Raw genomic sequence first — 22,577 nt, 5'->3', positions numbered from 1 at the left:
GTATAATAACTTGGATAAAAATAAAATCATTCCGTCAACATTTAGGACAAAAGGACGTGAAATCTGAAAAGACAAAATGATATAAAACTTACAACATATGATCAGCAAGCCAACAACACAACGGTACTCTTTAGAGATAATCCTGTGAGTATTGATTACAGTAGTTTACCTGAGTTAGATACCGGTTAACAGTGGTTAAAAATCAAGAAGCACATACATCGGACAAAGAGTTATGGAGAACTGACTTCATCATAGTGCAGAGAATTACAGGGAGAGGGGGATGAGGGACTAGACTGGGGGCGCTACAACTCCTCCATTCACACAGTAAAACACAGATGGGTACACTTGACTTGACCAATGGACAGGCAGAGACAAACCACTGGAGAGAGAAGGTTATTGGTGGAGGATCTGCTGCATCACCTACAGCAAGTGTTTCAGGCCATAGATGTAGCCTTGGTCCTGTCTCTCGCTGGGGAAGACATGGGCAAAGTCAATCATCCTCACCTCCACTTCGCTGGCCCTCTGCTCTGGATGTGGCTCCCCACATAAAATGTTTAGCTCACATAATAGCATTTAAAAGTATGCATTAAGGTGTCTGTAATATAATAAACATGTCAAAACAAATGTAGACATTAAAGGGCCAATCAGCAGTTGCTACAACAATTTGTGGATGTCACGCTCTGGCTCCGGGACTTTGTATTATTGAGCCAGGGTGTGTTCATTTTTGTTGTGTTTGGGGATTAGTTGGGTTGTTATTGGTTGTTTCATTGTTTGGTCCAGTGACTCCCAATCAGTGGTAACGAGTGTCAGCTGTCGGCTCGTTATCTCTGATTGGGAGCCATATTTAAACTGTCATTGTTCACCTTGGGGTTGTGGGTTTTTGTTCTATGTTCAGTCGTTGTCACTGAGGACTTCATGGTCGTGTTTTGTTTTGTATTCTCGTGTATTGCATTAAAGTCAATATGTTCGCTACCAACGCTGCGCTTTGGTCCTACTTCATAGACGATCGTGACAGAAAAACCCACCACAACGAGACCAAGCAGCATTTCCAGGAGTTGGATGACGAGTGGTGGAGACAGAAGAGCGAAGGTTGGGAGAGGACTATAGAGGCCTGGTCCACGGAGAGGAGAGACCCCCAGAACATTTTTAGGGGGGGGCTCACGACGTTGGGGCAGCAGGAGTACGGGTTAGAGGAGTGCAGTAGGTTGGCAGAAAAGGCCGCCAGGTTAAGGGGGCCACTGGTCACGAAGGGGAAGGAAGGTGTGGAGGCACGGCGAAGGGTACTGGGGTGTGTTACCAGTCCGGTCCGGCCCGTTCCTGATCCCCGTGTAGGGCCAGGGGTGTGTGTCCTCAGTGCGGTCCTGTCTGTTCCTGTTCCTCGCATGGAGCCTGTGGTGCGCGCCGCCAGCCCGACTCGGTCTGTTCCTGCTCCCTGCACCAAGTCTGTGGTGCGTTTCGTCGGCCCTGTCCGGCCCGTGCCTGCTTCCCACACCAAGCCAACGGTGTGCGTCGCTAGGCCAGCTCGACCTGTTCCTGCTCCCCGCACCAAGTCTGTGGTGCGTTTCGTCAGCCCTGTCCGGCCCGTCCCTGCTCCCCGCACCAAGCCAATGGTGCGCGTCGCCAGCCCAGCCCGGCCTGTCCCTGCTCTACGCACCAAGCCAAAGGGGTGCGTCGCCAGCCCCGCCCGGCCGGTTCCTGCTCCACGCATCAAAACTACGGTGTGTGTCGCCGGCCCAACCCGGACTGTTCCTGCCACTCGCACCAGGCTAAGGGTGCGAGTCGTCAACCTGGGTCAGCTCGTTCCGGCTACTCGCACCAAACCAAGGGGGCGAGTCGTCAACCGGGTTCAGCCTATTCCTGCTACGCGCACGCTTGGTGCGAGTCGTCAGGGAGGCGAGTCGTCAGCCTGAGGAGGTCCGTTCCGGCTCCACGCACCAAGCCGAGGATGCGTATCGTCAGCCAGGTCCGGTCCGTCCCTGCCTCACGCGCCAAGCTAGGGGTGCGCGTCATCAGTCCGGATCCAGCCAGCTGGGTGGGATCGGACCGGGGCCATTACGGGGGATGGATGCAGGATGGTGGTCAAGCCCGGAGCCAGAGCCGGGCCGCCTCCGAGGAGCAACACCCACCCAGCCCTCCCCTATTTGGGTTCTTTGAGGCGCGGTCGCAGTCCGCGCCTTTAGGGGGGGGTACTGTCACGCTCTGGCTCCGGGACTTTGTATTATTGAGCCAGGGTGTGTTCATTTTTGTTGTGTTTGGGGATTAGTTGGGTTGTTATTGGTTGTTTCATTGTTTGGTCCAGTGACTCCCAATCAGTGGTAACGAGTGTCAGCTGTCGGCTCGTTATCTCTGATTGGGAGCCATATTTAAACTGTCATTGTTCACCTTGGGGTTGTGGGTTTTTGTTCTATGTTCAGTCGTTGTCACTGAGGACTTCATGATCGTGTTTTGTTTTGTATTCTCGTGTATTGCATTAAAGTCAATATGTTCGCTACCAACGCTGCGCTTTGGTCCTACTTCATAGACGATCGTGACAGTGGACTTATAAATTAATGATATGTATCCATTGATTCTTGAAGAATCTAACTTATACACTATATATACAAAAGGATGTGGACATTTAATACATTTGAAATTTAAATTAGAGGATTAAACTATTTCAGCCACACCCGTTGCTGACAGGTGTATAAAATCGAGCACACAGCCATGCAATCTCCATACACAAACATTGGCAGTAGAACGACCTTACCGAAGAGCTCAGTGAATTTCATTGTGGCACTGTCATAGGATGCCACCTTTCCAACAATAATAATAAGCCATTTAGCAGACATTTTTATCCAAAGCGACTTACAGTCATGTGTGCATACATTTTACGTATGGGTGGTCCCGGGGATCGAACCCACTACCCTGGCGTTACAAGCGCCATGCTCTACCAATTGAGCTAACAAGTCAGTTCGTCATATTTCTGCCCTGCTAGAGCTGCCCCGGTCAACTGTAAGTGCTGTTATTGTGAAGTGGAAACGTACAAATAATCTGTCCTCGGTTGCAACACTCACTACAGAGTTCCAAACTGCCTCTGGAAGCAACGTCAGCACAAGATCTGTTTGTCGGGAGCTTCATGAAATGGGTTTCCATGGCCGAGCAGCCGCACACAAGCCTAAGATCACCATGTGCAATGCCAAGCATTGGCTGGAGTGGTGTAAAGCTCGCCGCCATTGGACTCTGGAGCAGTAGAAATACTTTCTCTGGAGTGATGAATCACGCATCACAATCTGGCAGTCCAACAGACAAATCTGGGTTTGGAGGATGCCAGGAGAACACTACCTGCCCCAATGCATAGTGCCAACTGTAAAGTTTGGTGGATGAGAAATAATGGTCTGCGGCTGTTTTTCAAGGTTTGGGCTAGGCCCCTTAGTTCCAGTGAAGGGAAATCATAACGCTACAGCATACAATGACATTCAATACTTTTCTGTACTTCCCCAAACTGTTTGTGGCAACAGTTTGGGGAAGGCCCTTTTCTGTTTTAGCATGACAATGCTCCCGTGCACAAAGCGAGGTCCATACAGAAATTGTTTGTCGAGATTGGTGTGGAAGAACTTGACTTACAGTCATGTGTGCATACATTTTTATGTATGGGTGGTCCCGGGGATCGAACCCACTACCCTGGCGTTACAAGCGCCATGCTTTACGAATTGAGCTACAGAGGACCACATATATATAGCCATTGCACTTGTCTCAACAATGTTCCTATCTGCCATGACATTGCAGGATATCTAGGTTGACTCATTTTCCCTGGCTTTGTAAAGACTGCAGCGTGACGGGAACCATACTTCCTATTGTGTTTTACATTCTTGTCCAATTGTGCTGGGGACATTCTTCAGAACCTCCAAGATCAATTGGCGGCGGCAGCCTAGACCAGCTGGACCAGGAGGTCAAATTACAAACTAGTAAGTTGTTTTGCTGTCGGTAGCTAGCTAGCAATATAAGCTCTCTTTTTACACGAGGCAGTGTTGTTCAGTACAGTATAATTTTGTGATCGATTCAGCCATAACGGGCTTGCTAGTACCACTAGCCAAGTTGATCTGGCTAGCTTTGTTTGCTAATGTACTGTGGACTGACGTTAGCTAGCTAGCCTAGCTAGCCTCAGTGCATCTCATTAGGAGCAAAAAATTAATGTCTTTGGCTTTATGACTCATATTAGTCATTGAGTAACTATACCTGTGTGTTGTAGCTAGCTAGCTAGCTAACGTGTGTCTGTGAGATGTCGTATTCTGCATCGTGCTGCTACACCCGGCACAGCCAGAAGGGGACTGGCCATCCATCAGAGCCTGGTTCTTCTCTAGGTTTCTTCCTAGGTTTCTGCCTTTCTATGGAGTTTTTCCTAGCCACCGTGCTTCTACATCTGCATTGCTTGCTGTTTGGGGTTTTAGGCTGGGTTTCTGTATAGCACTTTGTGACATCTGCTGATTTAAAAAGGGCTTTATAAATACAATTCGATTAATTTGATTGATTAATTGAAGGTCTTTATTAACTGCAGCAGGATTAGTCTGTAGGACAGACACTAGTCAGTGATTAGCCAACATTTTACTACTTTTTCTCCATCAATACACACTCAAATAAGGTACAGTGCCTTCAGAATGTATTCACACCCCTTGACATTTTCCACATTTTGTTATGTTACAAAATGGGATTAAAATGGATTGAATTGTAATTTTTTGTCAACAATCTTCACAAAATGCTCTGTAAAATTCTAACATTTAAAAAAACTTAATGGAAAATAAAACCCTAATATATCTTGATTAGATAAAGTATTCAACCCCCTGAGTCAATACCTGTTAGAATCACCTTTGGCAGCGAATACAGCTGTGAGTCTTTCTGGGTAAGTCTCTAAGAGCTTTGCACACTTAAATTGTAAAATATTTGCCCATTATTATTTTACAAATTCTTCAAGCTCTGTCAAGTTGGTTGTTTATCATTGCTAGACAGCAGTTTTCAAGTTTTGCCATAGATTTTCAAGCCGATTTAAGTGAAAATGGTAACTAGGCAAATCAAATGTAGTTATAAAGCCCTTTTTACATCAGCATATGTCACAAAGTGCTTATACAGAAACACAGCCTAAAACTGGTCTTAATGGCCAGTCCTCTTCTGGCTGTGCCGGGTGGAGATTATAAAAGTACAAGGCCATTAAGGCCAGATCGTTCTTCAAGATGTTCAAACATTCATAGATGACCAGCAGGGTCAAATAATAATCACAGTGGTTGTAGAGGGTGCAACAGGTCAGCACCTCAGGAGTAAATGTCAATTGGATTTTCATAGCCAAGCATTCAGAGACAGCAGGTGTGGGAGGGAGAGGGAGAGGGAGAGGGAGAGGGAGAGGGAGAGGGAGAGGGAGAGGAGAGAGAGAGAGAGAGAGAGAGGGAGAGAGAGAGGGAGAGAGAGAGAGAGAGAGAGAGAGAGAGAGAGAGAGAGAGAGAGAGAGAGAGAGAGAGAGAGAGAGAGAGAGAGTCGAAAAGAGCAGGTCCGATGAACAGGTCAGGGTTCCATTGCCACAGGCAAAACAGCAGAAACTGGATGAGCAGCACGAACAGGTGGAATGGGGACGGGGACAGACAGGAGACATCAGGCCAGGTAGTCCTGAGGCATGATCCTAGGACTCAGGTCCTCCAGGAGGGGAGAGAGAGATGGGAGAATTAGAGAAAGCATACTTAAGTTCACACAGGATACCAGATAAGACAGTAGAATTACAACAGATTGGACAGACTGACCCTAGCCCCCCGGCACATAGACTATTGCAGCATAGATACTGGAGGCTGAGACGGGGGGGGTCGGGGGACACTCCAGCCCTGTACGACGATACGCCCGGACAGGGCCAACCAGGCAGGATATAACCCCACCCACTTTGCCAAAGAGTAGCCCCCACACCACTAAAGGGATATCAATAGACCGCCAACTTACTACCCTGAGACAAGGCTGAGGATAGCCCATGAAGATCTCCTCCACCGCACGAGCCCGAGGGGCGCAAAACCCGGACAGGAAGATCACATCAGTGACTCAACCCACTCAAGTCGAGTATAGCGAAGAAAGCCTGGCATGACGTGACGCACCCCTCCTAGGGACGGCATGGAAAAGCACTAGTAAGCCAGTTACTCATCCCCAATAATAGGGTCAGAGGTAGAGAATCCCAGTGAAGAGAGGGGAGCCAGCCAGGCAGAGACAGCAAGGGCAGTTCGTCACTCCAGTGCCTTGCCGTTCACCTTCGCACCCCCGGGCCAGACTACACTCAATCATAGGACCTACTGAAGAGATGAGTCTTTAGTAAAGACTTAAATGTTGAGACTGAGTCTACTTCTCTCACATGGATAGGCAGACCATCCCATAAAAATGTAGCTCTATAGGAGAAAACCCTGCCTCCAGCTGTTTGCTTATAAATTCTAGGGACAATAAGGAGTCCTGCGTCTTGTGACCGTAGCGTACGTGTAGGTACGTACGGTAGGACCAAATCGGAAAGATAGGTAGGAGCAAGCCCATGTAATGCTTTGTAGGTTAGCAGTAAAACCTTCAAATCAGCCCTAGCCTTAACAGGAAGCCAATATAGAGGGAATTGCACTGGAGTAATATGATCACATTCTTTGGTTCTAGTCAAGATTCTAGCAGCCGTATTTAGCACTAACTGAAGTTTATTTAGTGCTTTATCCAGGTAGCCGGAGATTAGAGCATTGCAGCAGTCTAATCTAGATGTGACAAAGCATGGATTAGCTTTTCTGCATCATTTTTTGACAACCAGTTTCTGATTTCTGCAATGTTACAAAGATGGAAAAAAGCTGCCCTTGAAATATTCTTGATATGTTCGTCAAAAGAGAGATCAGGGTCCAGAGTAACGGTGAAGTCCTTCACAGTTCTATCAAGATTTCTTTGTTTCTTGGGACCTAGAACTAGCATTAAAAGTAAAACATTTGCTGCCATCCACTTCCTTATGTCTGAAACACAGGCTTCCAGTGTAGGCAACTTTGGGGCTTCACCATCTTTCATCTAAATGTACAGCTGTGTGTCGTCCTCATAGCAGTGAAAGTTGACATTGTGTTTCCAAATGACATCACCAAGAGGTAAAATATATAGTGAAAACAATAGTGGTCCTAAAATGGAACCTTGAGGAATACCGAAACTTACCATTGATTTGTCAGAGGACAAACCATCCACAGAGATTAACTGATATCTTTCCGACAGATAAGATCAAAAGCAGGCAAGAACTTATCTGTGTAAACCAATTAGGGTTTCCAATCTCTCCAAAAGAATGTGGTGATTGATGGTGTCGAAAGCGGCACTAAGGTCTAGGAGCACGAGGAAAGATGCAGAGCCTCGGTCTGACGCCATTAAAGGGTAATTTACAACCTTCACAAGTGCAGTCTCTGTAGTATGATGGGGTCTAAAACTAGACTGGAGCGTTTCGTATACATTATTTGTCCTCAGGAAGGCAGTGAGTTGCTTAGCAACAACTTTTTCTAAAAATGTTGAGAGGAAAGGAAGATTCAATATAGGCCAATAGTTTATATATTTATTTTTTGGTCGAGGTATGGCTTTTTCAGGAGTTTGATACACATCTGGTGGATAGGGAACTGTTTATTATGTTCAACATAGGAGGGCCAAGCACAGGAAGTAGCTCTTTCCGTAGTTTAGATAGAATAGGGTCCAGTAGACAGCTGGAAGGTTTAGAGTCCATTACTATTTTTGTGAATGTGTCGAGAGATACAGGATAAAAAAACTTGAGTGTCTCCATTGATCCTAGCTCCTGGCAGTTCTGTGCAGACTCAGGACAACTGAGTTTTGGAGAAATACACAGATTCCGTAATTTGCTTTCTAATGATCATGATCTTTTCATCTAAGAAGTTCATGAATTCATCACTGCTGAAGTGAAGGCCATCCTCACTTGGGGAATGCTGCTTTTTAGTTAGCTTTGCAACAGAATCAAAAATACGTTTTGGATTGTTTTTATTCTCCTCAATCATGTTTGAAAAGTAGGCTGCTTGAGCAGCAGTGAGGGCTCTTCGATCTTGTACGGTACTTTCTTTCCAAGCTAGTCAGAAGACTTCCAGTTTAGTGGAGCGCCATTTCCATTCCAGCTTGCTTCAGGGATCGGGTATTTTCTGTATACCAGAGAGCTAATTTCTTGTGACAAAAGATTTCTGGTTTTAGAGGTGTGACTGGATCTAGGGTATTACGCAAGGTTAAATTTAGATCTCGGTTAGGTGGTTAACTGATTGTTGTACTCCGGTGTCTTTGGGTAGGTGGAGGGAGTCTGGAAGGGAATCTAGGAATCTTTGGATTTTCCGAGAATTTATAGCGCATCTTTTGATAATCCTTGGTTGGGGTCTGAGCAGATTATTTGTTGCAATTTCAAACGTAATAAGATGGAGGTCCGATAGTCAAGGATTATGAGGAAAAGCATTTAGATCCACAATATTTATTCCATGGGACAAAACTAGATCCAGGGTATGACTATGGCAATGCGTAGGTCCGTAGACGTGATGGACAAAACCTACTGAGTCGATGATGGCTCCGAAAGCCTTTTGGAGTGGGTCTGTGGACTTTACCATGTAAATATTGAAGTCACAAAAAATTTGAATATTATCTGCCACGACTACGAGGTCCGATAGGAATTCAGGGAACTCAGTGAGGAACGCTGTATACCGCCTAGGAGGCCTGTAAACAGTAGCTATAAAAAGTGATTGAGTAGGCTGCATAGATTTCATGACTAGAAGCTTAAAAGATGAAAATGCAGTCTTTTCTTTCTTCGGAAATTTACTGTCATAAATGTTAGCAACACTTCCATCTTTGTAGGATGCCCGGGGGATATGTTCACTAGCGTAACCAGGAGGAGAGGCCTCATTTAACACAGTAAATTCATCAGGCTTGAGCCATGTTTCAGTCAGGCCAGTCACATCAAGGTTATGATCAGTGATTAGTTAATTGACTTTGACTGCCTTGGAAGTGAATAGCCCTATTTTGAGATGTGAGATATCACAATCTCTTTCAATAATGACAGGAATGGAGGGGGTCTTTATTCCAGTGAGATTGCTAAGGCGAACACCGCCATGTTTAGTTTTGCCCGACCTAGATCGAGGCACAGACACTGTCTCAATGGGGAAAGAAAAGCTGACTACACTGACTGTGCTAGTGGCAGACTCCACTAAGCTGGCAGGCTGGCTAACAGCCTGCACCCTATCTCATTGATACAGGCACCCTTGTCGTCTTGGTAAGCCCAATGTCGTCTTGGTAAGCAACTCCAGTGTATATTTGGCCTTATGTTTTACGTAATTGTCCTGCTGAAAGATGAATTTGTCTGTTGGAAAGCAGACTAAACTAAGTTTTCCTCTAGGATTTTAGCTCTATTCCGTTTCTTTTTATCCCCCAAAACTCCCTAGTCCTTACCGATGACAAGCATACCCATAACATGATGCAGTCTCTACCATGCTTGAAAATATGAAGAGTGGTACTCTGTGATGTGTTGTGTTGGATTTGCCCCAAACATATCGCTTCGTATTCAGGACAAAAAGTTAATTTCTTTGCCACATTATTTGCATTATTACTTTAGTGCCTTATTGCAAACAGGATGCATGTTTTGGAATATTTTTATTCTTTACAGGCTTCCTTCTTTTCACTCTGTCAGTGATGTTAATATTGTGGAGTAACTACACTGTTGTTGATCCATCCTCAGTTATCTCTTATCACAGCCAATAAACTCTGTAACTATTTTAAAATCAATTGGCCTCATGGTGAAATCCCTGAGTGGTTTCCTTCCTCTCCGGCAACTGAGTTAGGAAAGGAACCGGTATCTTTGTAGTGACTGGGTGTAATGAGAGAGCATCCAAATTGTAATTAATAACTGCACCATGCTCAAAGGGATATTCAATGTCTGCTTTTTTTATTTTACCAATCTACGAATTGCTGCCCTTCTTTGAGAACCATTGGAAAACCTCCCTGTTCTTTGTCATTGAATCTGTGCTTGAAATTCACTGCTCGACTGAGGGACCTTACAGATAATTCTATGTGTGGGGTACAAACCTGGGGTAGTCATTTAAAAATCATGTTAAACACTATTATTGCACACAGAGTCCATGCAACTTATTACGTGACTTGTTAAGCACATCTTTAATCCTAAACTTATTCAGGCTTGCCATAACAAAATGGTTGAATACTTATTAGACTCAAGACTGCTTTTCATGTTTAATTAATTTGTAAACATTTCTAAAAACATAATTCCACCTTGACATTATGGGGTATTCTGGGTAGATCAGTGACACACAATCTCAATTTAAACTATTTTAAATTTAGGCTGTAAGACAACAATATTTGGAAAAGTCAAGTGGTGTAAATACTTTCTGAGGGCACTGTATCTCCATCCATCTCCCTCGTGTCAATAGATCATGCACACTAACCTTCACTCACAATACCTACCCCCAACAGAAACCAGTCAGTCACCCACAACATCCCCTCCTTACTAATACCTTTGCCTTTCTCCAATTTAGACTTCAAGCTTTGCATAAACAATCAACCAAGCCTCCAAAATACAGTGAAAACTACAGTAGAAGTTGTAGCCTACTTATAAACACACTAACTATGACAACAAGACACAGACCATGTTTCTGGCTAGCTCCAGTATATTTATTTGCTCGTGGAGTCATGGAAAGATTTAGCAAAGGTGACTTACACTAGTTCCTGGTGCTGAGCTTGATGCTGATGCTGCTGCAGATGTTGATGGGATAGGACCCTGTAAATAGAACACATAGGCCAGTCACGTTAGCCTCTATGGTAGATAGTTAGCTAGCTAGCTAACGGTTAGATACAGTCCGGTAGACTGAAGCTAATGTAACCTAACATAGCTAACGTTAGCCTGCAAACTTACAAATCACATCGCCAGATAGCAGCTGGCTAATTACATTGACTTGCTTTGTAATGTCTAGCCAGCGTATTATGAAAGCTAGCTACCTAGATTTTGGTTTAGATAAACAAATGTAGTTTGCTAGCTACAGTGGTGAGTTTAGCATGTAAATCTTGGTGGGGCAAACCATTTTTTGGGGGGGGGCGGATGCATGCCAGCAAAGCCAGTACACAACACAACACTAAACAAAACATTAATTGTACTATATCAGTGACAAACGGTGCCCACAAACTGTTAGGGCCTACATAAAGCTGTCCCAACAGCAGAGCTTTCCTTTCAGCACCATGGAGTGGATCCTTACCACTGCTACACCTGGCTGTCAATGGAGCCTTGTCTGGCAGCGAAACAGTTCTACTGACTCCTTGTGGATTTGTGTAAGTCGATAAGAACCGCATTCTCCTTCAATAATAACGAATGCCAAAATGAGTTTTGAGTTTCGAACCATTTATGTTCAGTAAATTCATAATGTTTGTTCTTACATTTAGCTCTAAGTATAAGCAAGTGCAAGCAAATGAGCTGCGACGAGGTAGGCTTATTCGTTCAGCACTTTCAAAATGGACAGCGACAGAATATCAGATAGATATTAGTTCAGATAAATTCAGCAAGATGTTGAGGCCTTAACTTTACTCTTTAAGTCACGAGAGAGAGAGAGAGAGAGAGAGAGAGAGAGAGAGAGAGAGGGGGTTAGCCTACCATTTGACCTTATTTTTTATGGCCTATGTGGTCTAAAAAGGAAGGAAAATACAATAATGAGGATCCAGTTTTATAGACAATATACCGACGCACAGGCAGTGCATTGCGCAAACAAAACAACCCTCGCAATATCAACTGGAATTACATGGGTCTATTACTGAACTATTTGTTGAAAACCAATATTTGAATGGGAAGAGACTGTTGAGATGTACAAACTATGGCATAAGGGAACGATGAGCGGATAAGAGGCAATCCGTAATTTTGATTAAGACATTAATGAGCAAGCTAAGATGGACGTAGTCAGTATAACTATTTGTTCAGCACTTTTTAAATGTACAGCGACAGAATTCAGAACATGGGCTGTTCTTACAGTATTCTCCCTGTACACCAAGTCAGAACCGTAGGATAAATAAAGAGGCATATAAGCAGACAATGAAAGCTCTTACAATATTCGATGATGACATTTCTCTAAAAAAGGCTATAGGCTACATGTGCACCACCATGTCAAAACAGTAGGCTTAAGTTCTGAGGGGGAAAGGGACCAAATTATTAGGGTGAGGCACATGGGCTACTAACAGCTTACTACACAACATACACTTAGTATTACTTTCTTAGCTACAGTATACATATTTCCCTGGCATATTACATCATTTATGCAGCAGCATACAATACATTTTTGGACTCACCGTTGTTGTGCTCACTTGAAGAGGAAGGTGGTGCGGTGGTCCTTTGTCATCAAACTTTGTCTGGCATTCTCTAGATTAATGGTGCTTTCAAGACAACTGGGAACTCGGAGAAAGAAAACATGGTCGAATCATGACGTCAGTGATCTTCAGGTCAGAGCTCTAGAAAGAGGCCAGAGTTCTCGACTTGGAATTCCGAGTTGGATGACCGTTCAAGGTGTATTTTCCCAGTTGGAGTTCATTTTTTCCCCAGTTTCCAGTTGTCTTGAACTCACTGAAATCTGAGATTTGCCAGTTCTGAGTTTCCAGTTGTTTTGAACCCAGCAGAAGTCATGCTGGATTGAGAGCATGGCCAATGTATTCAACCTTTTCTGGCCCATGGTGTTGTGTGTGAATGTTTATATTTTTATGCTTGGAAAAGAGACCCTTTCAAACAGATGTTTTAAATCCTTAAACCCAGACTTGGACCACATACCCACTCCACCAAGTAGCAGGCAGGGGAAGCAAAATAGTGATTGCTTTCAAACCACTCATTGTTTAATTTGCAATTTCCGACTTGTTGTGTAATGTTTCTGTCCAATGTCCGATGAGCACTGATACCTTTTATCTATAATTTATCTTCATACGATAAGGAATGAAAAGGATTTGCCAGTAGATTGTCGACGTGATTCATGATGATGACTGCTTGTCTAGCTTGCTAGCTAAGATTTTGAAAGTATGATGTTGATATGATCAGTCCAATCAAAGCTACGGTAGATATAACGTGATTTCATGTCATTTTATCTGTGGCCGCAATCAATGGGGCTTGAACTGCCTAGCTCTCCCTGTAGATTCTGCGGTGACGTAGTGTCCCCATGAGTGACAGAACACTGAGCCAATCACGGTGCAACTTGAGAAGATTACCAACACCTACTTTCCACTGGCTGCCCCTCCATCATAGAAAGCACTGAGTTAGGCTGAAACACCTGCATTTTGGAGCTGCCTTACTCAAGAAAGCAAGAAAGAGACCATGTGAAATCCTTTGGCTGAAAGTGCTGTCTTCCAACACAAACATTTGGATATTTCTCATAGGAGTATTCACAACATAGGCAGCGTTCTTTATTACCGCAACCCATGAAACATGTTTTTACCTTGATAATAAAGCATCGCATGCATATCATCACATTTGCGTAGTGGTATAGAGCAGTAGAGTAGAGGCACTTACAGAAGTTGCACACATGGGATTTTTTTTGTTGCCTTTTATAAAAGCATTTCAGACTTTAGACTTCAGACTTTAGCATAATCTTTTTTAATGCCGCGTTCAAAACAACTGGGAACTCAGAGCTGGGAAATTTCAGACTTCCGACTTCAGTGCGTTCAACACAACTGGGAAATCGGGAAAAAACTTGCTCCGACTGGGAAAATTAGTTTGAACGGTCATCCAACTCTGAGTGGGGAACTCTGGCCTCTTTCTAGAGCTCCAACATTCCGACCTGAAGATCACTGATGTCATGATTCAACCTCGTTTTTTTCTGAGTTCCCAGTTGTCTTGAAAGCACCATAATATCGCACAAATGATCAAAATGACAGGCTACTTTGACACTGACAAACTGAGAATCTGAGATCAATGAAAACGACTTTGTCTTGAATCCATCAATAGCCTAGGCCTAGGTGTGTGGAGACATATTGTATGCTACAATATGAGGAGGAAATTATAGTCCTAAAAATGCAGGAAAATTAACAAAGAGGCAACTCGAATGAACGTTCATCGCAAAAAGTGACAAATATTTTTCATGCCATGAGAGGTACCGGATCCGGCTAAATAGGTTCCGGAACGAAACAGTCCAAAACGTAGAGGTGCCGGATCCTGTTCCGGCAGGCTCCAGCTCAAATTAAGCACTGCCGACAGCCACTGTCAGCTCCGAGGAATATTTCCGGCAGGTAACCAATTAAATGTTACCCCAGCAGCCTGCACTTGCTGTCAAGGTGTGCTGTAGGTGTAGTGGCGGAATCAATTGCAGGACGCAGACGGATAATCCAACAAACTTGTATTGAGCCGAAAACACGGCAAAACGGACAACTCTTGCCCGAAGGCGAAATACGCACGAAGGCGAAAACGAAACAGAACAGCGCACAAACAGGTGCGTAACTCCAGCGCAGTGGAGAGAAGCTCAACCGAGCGAAAACACATCTGACACAAAACAATATTACACAACACCTGACACACACAACGGGAACTAAATAGGACACTAATGACACTGAATGAAAACAGGTGTGACAACACTTAGACAGAAGCAAACGAACATGAAACATACAACGGTGGCAGCTAGTACTCCGGAGACAACGAACGCCGAAGCCTGCCCGAACAAGGGAGAGAGGCAGCCTCGGCCGAAACCGTGACACTTGCTTGTACAGTGCCTTGCAAAAGTATTCATTCCCCTTGGCGTTTTTCCTATTTTGTTGCATTACAACCTGTAATTTAAATGGATTTTTATTTGGATTTCATGTAATGGACATACACAAAATAGTCCAAATTGTGTGCAATCTAAGTGTCACATGATCTGTCACATGATCTCAGCATATATCCACCTGTTCTGAAAGGCCCCAGAGTCTGCAACACCACTAAGCAAGGGGCACCACCAAGCAAGCGGCACCATGTAGACCAAGGAGCTCTCCAAACAGGTCAGGGACAAAGTTGTGGTGAAGTACAGATCAGGGTTGAGTTATAAAAAAATATCAGAAACTTTGAACATCCCACGGAGCACCATTATATCCATTATTAAAAAATGGAAAGAATATGGCACCACAACAAACCTGCCAAGAGAGGGCTGCCCACCAAAACTCACGGACCAGGCAAGGAGGGCATTAATCAGAGAAGCAACAAAGAGACCAAAAATAACCCTGAAGGAGCTGCAAAGCTCCACAGCGGAGATTGGAGTATCTGTCCATAGGACCACTTTAAGCCATACACTCCACAGAGCTGGGCTTTATGGAAGAGTGGCCAGAAAAAAGCCATTGCTTAAAGAAAAGAAGAGACTAAAATTTAGCTTTTTGGCCATCAAGGAAAATGCTATGTCTGGCGCAAACCCAACACCTCTCATCACCCCGAGAACACCATCCCCACAGTGAAGCATGGTGGTGGCAGCTGTGGGGATGTTTTTTCATCGGCAGGGACTGGGAAACTGGTCAGAATTGAAGGAATGATGGATGCCGCTAAAAACAGGGAAATACTTGAGGGAAACCTGTTTCAGTCTTCCAGAGATTTGAGACTAGGACGGAGGTTCACCTTCCAGCAGAACAATGACCCTAAGTATACTGCTAAAGAAACACTCGAGTGGTTTAAGGGGAAACATTTACATGTCTTGGAATGGCCTAGTCAAAGCCCAGACCTCAATCCAATTAAGAATCTGTGGTATGACTTGAAGATTGCTGTAAACCAGCGGAACCCATCCAACTTGAAGGAACTGGAGCAGTTTTGCCTTGAAGAATGGGCAAAAATCCCAGTGGCTAGATGTGCCAAGCTTATAGAGACATACCCCAAGATACTTGCAGCTGTAATTGCTGCAAAAGGTGGCTCTACAAAGTATTGACTTTGGGAGGGGAGGTGAATAGTTATGAAGTTTTCTGTTTTTTTGTCCTATTTCTTGTTTGTTTCACAAAAAAAATGTTTTTGCATCTTCAAAGTGGTAGGCATGTTGTGTAAATCAAATGATACAACCCCCCCCCAAAATCCATTTTAATTCCAGATTGTAAGTGCAACAAAATAGGAAAAATGCCAAGAGGGGTGAATACTTTCGCAAGCCACATCCAGGTACTGAGCACCACACCATGACTAAAGTTCTTCGCAATCTCAAAAGGTCAAATAGGGGGTGCTTATATTTCTCCTGTTTCACTGTATGTACAAGTGTGCAACCTGTACAAGTGAGAGGTGTGAATTGGAAATGTGTTTTTTGCATATCCCAACTCCCCTGAGATACCCTCTGATGTTCTCTGAACAAGTGGCTGGTCCAGTGAGTAACGTTAGCTACCTGTTGACGCCAATTTTCAACTGGATCATCTTCGACAGGTTCGGTACTACATTCTGAAATCGCTATGAATTCCACATATTGTGGTTTGCTTACAATCAGGAAATGTAGATGGCCCGTTTCTACCCGTGAGATGCAGAAACACTGGTATTTGAGGCAATTCTCGATTTTTTATTAATAACATATAAATGTACATATACAGTGAAAGAGCAGCGGTGAAATAGCACTTTAAGAGAAGCTGCAGAACAGGCTACATTACTTCTAACGAATAGCTCCTAATTTAATTATGTTTGATATTAATTGATTCCTTGAAGTCTCACTCCTTGTCCCTGTGTGTCGTTGACAGCATGAAGAAGTCGTTTGGCTGCGGGAAGAAGAACGAAGGAGAAAAAGAGGCGTTTGCAGTGATGAAGGAGGAGTACAGGAAGCTGGGGAGCATGACCTTTGCCGAGGGGGCTGTGCTGACCATCTTTGTCCTGCTGGTGGTGATGTGGTTCACCAGAGAACCAGGCTTCATGCCAGGCTGGGCCACTGTACTGTTCAACAAGGATGGAGCGTGAGTAGCACACACATATAGATACATTTATGCACACAGACTGGCGCAGTCAGGTGCACACACACACACACACACACACACACACACACACACACACACACACACACACACACACACACACACACACACACACACACACACACACACACACACACACAGCTAATTACATTTATGCATGTAAATGAATGCATGCACACAAACCTTACTCTTCAACACACACCAATTAAATGTGAATGTCTGTTCTTCTAACTGAATTCTAAACTCTCTCCCTGTGTTGGTGTCCTTCAGGTTTGTGACGGATGGGACGGTGGCCATCTTGATGTCCACGCTCTTCTTCATCATCCCCTCACGGCCGTTCTGCTACCGGAGTGCTGAGGAAGAGGAGGGAGAGGCCGGGGAGGAAGGTGAGGGTGGTTCAATGAAAGAGCTACAATAACAAAGATCTTTGTCTGCAGATTCTGTTCTGTTAAGAAGCCTCAATGAGACAAAGTTCAGTTTCACTCTCAAATGAACAGAGAGGCCTTGAATGTGCATTGTTCATGTTAATGTTAATTTCACTTATTTTTCTCCCCTCCCTCTCTCCAGGTAAGAAGAAGCAGAAGGCCCCAGCTGCTCTGTTGACCTGGCAGGTGGTCCACGAGCGCATGCCCTGGAACATCATCCTATTGCTGGGAGGAGGTTTCGCTCTGGCCAGCGGCAGCGAGGTGTGTGTGTGTGTGTGTGCAGGCGTCTAGTATTACACCCTGTCTATGTGTCTGTCTGTGCAGACGTCTGGTCTATAATGCCCTGTGTCTCTCTCTCTCTCTCTCACCTCCACCATCTCCCCCTCTCTCTCTGTTCCTCTCTCAATTCAATTCAATTTAAGGGTTTTATTGGCATGGGAAACATATGTTAACATTGCTAAAGCAAGTGAAGTAGATAGTAAACAAAAGTGAAATAAGCAATAAATATTAACAGTAAACATTACACTCAGAAGTTCCAAAAGAATAAAGACATTTCAAATGTCATATTATGTATATATATACAGTGTTGTAACAATGTGCAAATAGTTAAAGTACAAATGGGAAAAGAAATAAACATTTTCTTGTGGCAACAGGTCACAAATCTTGCTGCTGTGGTGGCACACTGTGGTTTTTCACCCAGTAGATAAGGGAGTTTATCAAAATTGGGTTTGTTTTTCGAATTATTTGTGGGTCTCTGTAATCTGAGGGATATATGTGTCTCTAATATGGTCATACATTTGGCAGGAGGTTAGGAAGTGCAGCTCAGTTTCCACCTCATTTTGTGGGCAGTGTGCACATAGGCAGACCTGGCTCTCAAGAGAAGACAGGCTATGGCGGCCTTTCTCAATAGCAAGGCTATGCTCACTGAGTCTGTACATAGTCAAAGCTTTCCTTAAGTTTGGTTCAGTCACAGTGGTCAGGTATTCTGCCACTGTGTAGTCTCTGTTTAGAGCCAAATAGCATTCTAGTTTACTCTGTTTTTTTGTTAATTCTTTCCAATGTGTCAAGTAATTCTCTTTTTGTTTTCTCATGATTTGGTTGGGTCTAATTGTGTTGTTGTTGTTGGCCTGGGGCTCTGTGGGGTCTGTTTGTGTTTGTGAACAGAGCCCCAGGACCAGCTTACTTAGGGGACTCTTCTCCAAGTTCATCTCTTTGTAGGTGATGGCTTTGTTATGGAAGGTTTTGGAATTGCTTCCTTTTAAGTGGTTATAGAATTTAACGGCTCTTTTCTGGATTTTGATAATTTGGTCTAATTCTGCTCTGCATGCATTATTTGGTGTTTTTCGTTGTACACTGAGGATATTTTTGCAGAATTCTGCATGCAGTGTCTCAATTTGGTGTTTGTCCCTTTTTGTGAATTCTTGGGTGGTGAGCGGACCCCAGACCACACAACCATAAAGGGCAATGGTTTCTATAACTGATTCAAGTATTTTTAGCCAGATCCTAATTGGTATGTCAAATGTTATCTTCCTTTTGATGGCATAGAAGGCCCTTCTTGCCTTGTCTCTCAGATCGTTCACAGCTTTGTGGAAGTTACCTGTGGCGCTGATGTTTAAGCCGAGGTATGTATAGTTTTTTGTGTGCTCTAGGGCAACGGTGTCTAGGTGGAATTTGTATTTGTGGTCCTGGCAACTGGACATTTTTTGGAACACCATTATGTTTGTCTTACTGAGATTTACTGTCAGGGCCCAGGTCTGACAGAATCTGTGCAGAAGATCTAGGTGCTGCTGTAGGCCCTCCTTGGTTGGTGACAGAAGCACCAGATCATCAGCAAACAGTAGACATTTGACTTCAGATTCTAGTAGGGTGAGGCCGGGTGCTGCAGACTGTTCTAGTGCCCTCGCCAATTTGTTGATATATATGTTGAAGAGGGTGGGGCTTAAACTGCATTCCTGTCTTACCCCACGGCCCTGTGGAAAGAAATGTGTGTGTTTTTTTGCCAATTTTAACCGCACACTTGTTGTTTGTGTACATGGATTTTATAATGTTGTATGTTTTTCACCCAACCCCACTTTCCATCAATTTGTATAGCAGACCCTCATGCCAAATTGAGTCAAAAGCTTTTTTGAAATCAACAAAGCATGAGAAGACTTTGCCTTTGTTTTAGTTGGTTTGTTTGTCAGTTAGGGTGTGCAGGGTGAATACGTGGTCTGTCGTACGGTAATTTGGTAAAAAATCAATTTGACATTTGCTCAGTACATTGTTTTCACTGAGGAAATTAACTAGTCTGCTGTTAATGATAATGCAGAGGATTTTCCCAAGGTTGCTGTTGACGCATATCCCACGGTAGTTATTGGGGTCAAATTTGTCTCCACTTTTGTGAATTGGGGTGATCAGTCCTTGGTTCCAAATATTGTAACCACAGGCCTTTTTGGGTTGGAGGGTTTTTATTTTGTCCTGTAGTTCATTGAATGTAATTGGAGAATCCAGTGGGTTCTGGTAGTCTTTAATAGTTGATTCTAAGATTTGCATTTGATCATGTATATTTCTTTGCTGTTTGTTCTTTGTTATAGGGCCAAAAAGATTGGAGAAGTGGTTTACCCATACATCTCAATTTTGGATTGATAGCTCTTCATGTTGTTGTTTGTTTAGTGTTTTCAGAAGTGGTTAGAGTCTATGGATTCTTCAATTACATTGAGCTGATTTCTGACATGCTGTTCCTTCTTTTTCCGTAGTGTATTTCTGTATTGTTTTAGTGATTCACCATAGTGAAGGCGTAGTCTCAGGTTTTCTGGGTCTCTATGTTTTTGGTTGGATAGGTTTCTCAATTTCTTTCTTATGTTTTTGCATTCTTCAACAAACCATTTGTCACTGTTGTTACTTTTCTTCGATTTTCTGTTAGAGATTTTTAGATTTGATGGGGAAGCTGAGAGGTCAAATATACTGTTTAGGTTTTCTACTGCCAAGGTTACAACTTCACTATTACAGTGGAATGTTTTGTCCAGGAAGTTGTCTAAAAGGGATTTAATGTGTTGTTGCCTAATAGTTTTTTGTTAGGTTTCGACACTACTTTCCTTCCATCTATAGCATTTCTTAATATTATTAAGTTCCTTTGGCTTTGATGCCTCATGATTGAGTATTGCTCTGTTCAACTAGACTGTGATTTTGCTGTGGTCTGATAGGGGTGTCAGTGGGCTGACTGTGAATGCTCTGAGAGACTCTGGGTTGAGGTCAGTGATAAAGTAGTCTACAGTACTACTGCCAAGAGATGAGCTATAGGTGTACCTACCATAGGAGTCCCCTCGAAGCCTACCATTGACTATGTACATACCCAGTGTGCGACAGAGCTGCAGGAGTTGTGACCCGTTTTTGTTGGTTATGTTGTTGTAGTTGTGCCTAGGGGGGCATATGGGGGAGGGAATGCTGTCACCTCCAGGTAGGTGTTTGTCCCCCTGTGTGCTGAGGGTGTCAGGTTCTTGTCCAGTTCTGGCATCTAGGTCGCCACAGACTGGTACATGTCCCTGGGTCTGGAAATGATTGATTTCCCCCTCCAGGATGGAGAAGCTGTCTTCATTAAAGTATGGGGATTCTAGTGGGGGGATATAGGTAAAAATTTTCTCTGTTGAGATTATTTCCTCTATACCATGTTTCTTGTAGGATGACAATGTCTGTATAAGTCTCTCTCTCTCTCTCTCTCTCTCTCTCTCTCTCTCTCTCTCTCTCTCTCTCTCTCTCTCTCTCTCTCTCTCTCTCACCCCCCTCCCCCTCATCTCACCCACCCCATCTCTCTTTCTCTAGGCATCTGGTCTGTCTAAATGGCTGGGTGAGAGTCTTGCTCCTCTACAGTCCATTCCTCCCTTCGGTATCTCTCTGCTACTCTGTCTGCTGGTGGGGACCTTCACTGAGTGCTCCAGCAACACAGCTACTACCACACTGTTCCTGCCCATACTGGCCTCTATGGTAAACGCACACACACGTACAGATGCACGCATGCACAAACGTACGCACACACACACAGGCACGGCTGCACAAACCTACACACAAACACACACGCAAGAACGCACGTACGCATGCACGCACATATGAATACACTTACACACGCACACACACACACATTTGCATACACACACACAGACACATACACGCACACACACACACTCTATCCTCTCGCTTTCTCCCTCTTCCTCTCTCTCTCACATACACGTGTCTAAGTGTGTTGAATGACTGAGTGTGTTCCTTTCTACTTCCCACCAGGCCACAGCTATTGGGCTGCATCCTCTGTACGTGATGCTGCCCTGCACCATCTGTGCCTCGTTGGCTTTCATGTTGCCTGTGGCAACACCTCCCAACGCCATCGTCTTCTCCTATGGAAACCTCAAAGTCATGGACATGGTGAGACACAACACACACACACAGGTGCATATGTGCACACACACACATGAATGGATAGACACAGACAGAGACACATATATACTAACATGTATGCTACTGTAAGTTGCTTTGGATAAAAGTGTAAGCTAAATGGCATATATTATATTATATTATTACACATTCAAATGCAACAGTGTTTACTGTATACCTGCATTTGTGTTGATGTGTTGTCCAGGTGAAGGCAGGCTTCATGCTGAACATGATTGGGATCCTGACCATCAACCTGGGCATCAACACCTGGGGAGACGCAATGTTCCAGCTCAGCACCTTCCCTGACTGGGCCAACATCACACATGGGACCAAGCCCTGAGAGGGGGAGGAGAGAGAGGCGGGAGGGAGGAGAGGGGAAGGAGGAGGATAGAGGGAGAGAGAGAGAGAGTGAGGGAGAGAGAGAGAGAGAGAGAGAGACACAGAAAGGAAGAGATAAACGTGGACTGACAGGCAAAGAGAAAGTCAGGCATAGAAAGAGAGATAGAGATAAAGAGAATGGAAAAGGAGATGAAGCACACACACACATAATGCTGTGACGATGACCAAGTACACTCTGTAGCTCAGTTGGTAGAGCATGGCGCTTGCAACGCCAGGGTTGTGGGTTCGATTCCCACGGGGGGCCAGTATGAAAATGTATGCACTCACTAACTGTAAATCGCTCTGGATTAGAGCGTCTGCTAAATGACTAAAATGTAAAAAATGTACACCAGCTACAGTATATTCTTCTTAATTTAGAACCGTTTAGAAATAAGATACCATATGCAATATGGTTGCAGGTCCACCTTGCCCTCTGATAGGCTAAGTCTGCTGTAAAAAGTGCCTAGGTGGTAAGGGAAAGGGGCT

The 22,577-nt window shown here is 44.1% G+C and overlaps 1 protein-coding gene across 1 annotated transcript in view; it reads left to right on the top strand.

Annotated features, from left to right (window-relative positions):
• slc13a2 (solute carrier family 13 member 2) overlaps nt 1–22,361 on the top strand; it is a 51,163-nt gene extending 28,802 nt beyond the window's left edge. The window contains exons 7-12 of the mRNA XM_041894609.2: nt 16,660–16,869; nt 17,158–17,273; nt 17,455–17,573; nt 21,111–21,272; nt 21,567–21,704; nt 21,919–22,361. Of these exons, the coding sequence (XP_041750543.1) occupies nt 16,660–16,869; nt 17,158–17,273; nt 17,455–17,573; nt 21,111–21,272; nt 21,567–21,704; nt 21,919–22,053 (880 nt within the window). The 3' untranslated portion in view covers nt 22,054–22,361. The remainder of the gene's footprint in view (nt 1–16,659; nt 16,870–17,157; nt 17,274–17,454; nt 17,574–21,110; nt 21,273–21,566; nt 21,705–21,918) is intronic.
• Nucleotides 22,362–22,577: the final 216 nt, after the last annotated feature.

Source organism: Coregonus clupeaformis, chromosome 13, assembly GCF_020615455.1.
Source record: "Coregonus clupeaformis isolate EN_2021a chromosome 13, ASM2061545v1, whole genome shotgun sequence".
In the NCBI taxonomy this organism is placed as follows: domain Eukaryota; kingdom Metazoa; phylum Chordata; class Actinopteri; order Salmoniformes; family Salmonidae; genus Coregonus; species Coregonus clupeaformis.
This window is presented reverse-complemented; position numbering and strand designations above follow the sequence as displayed.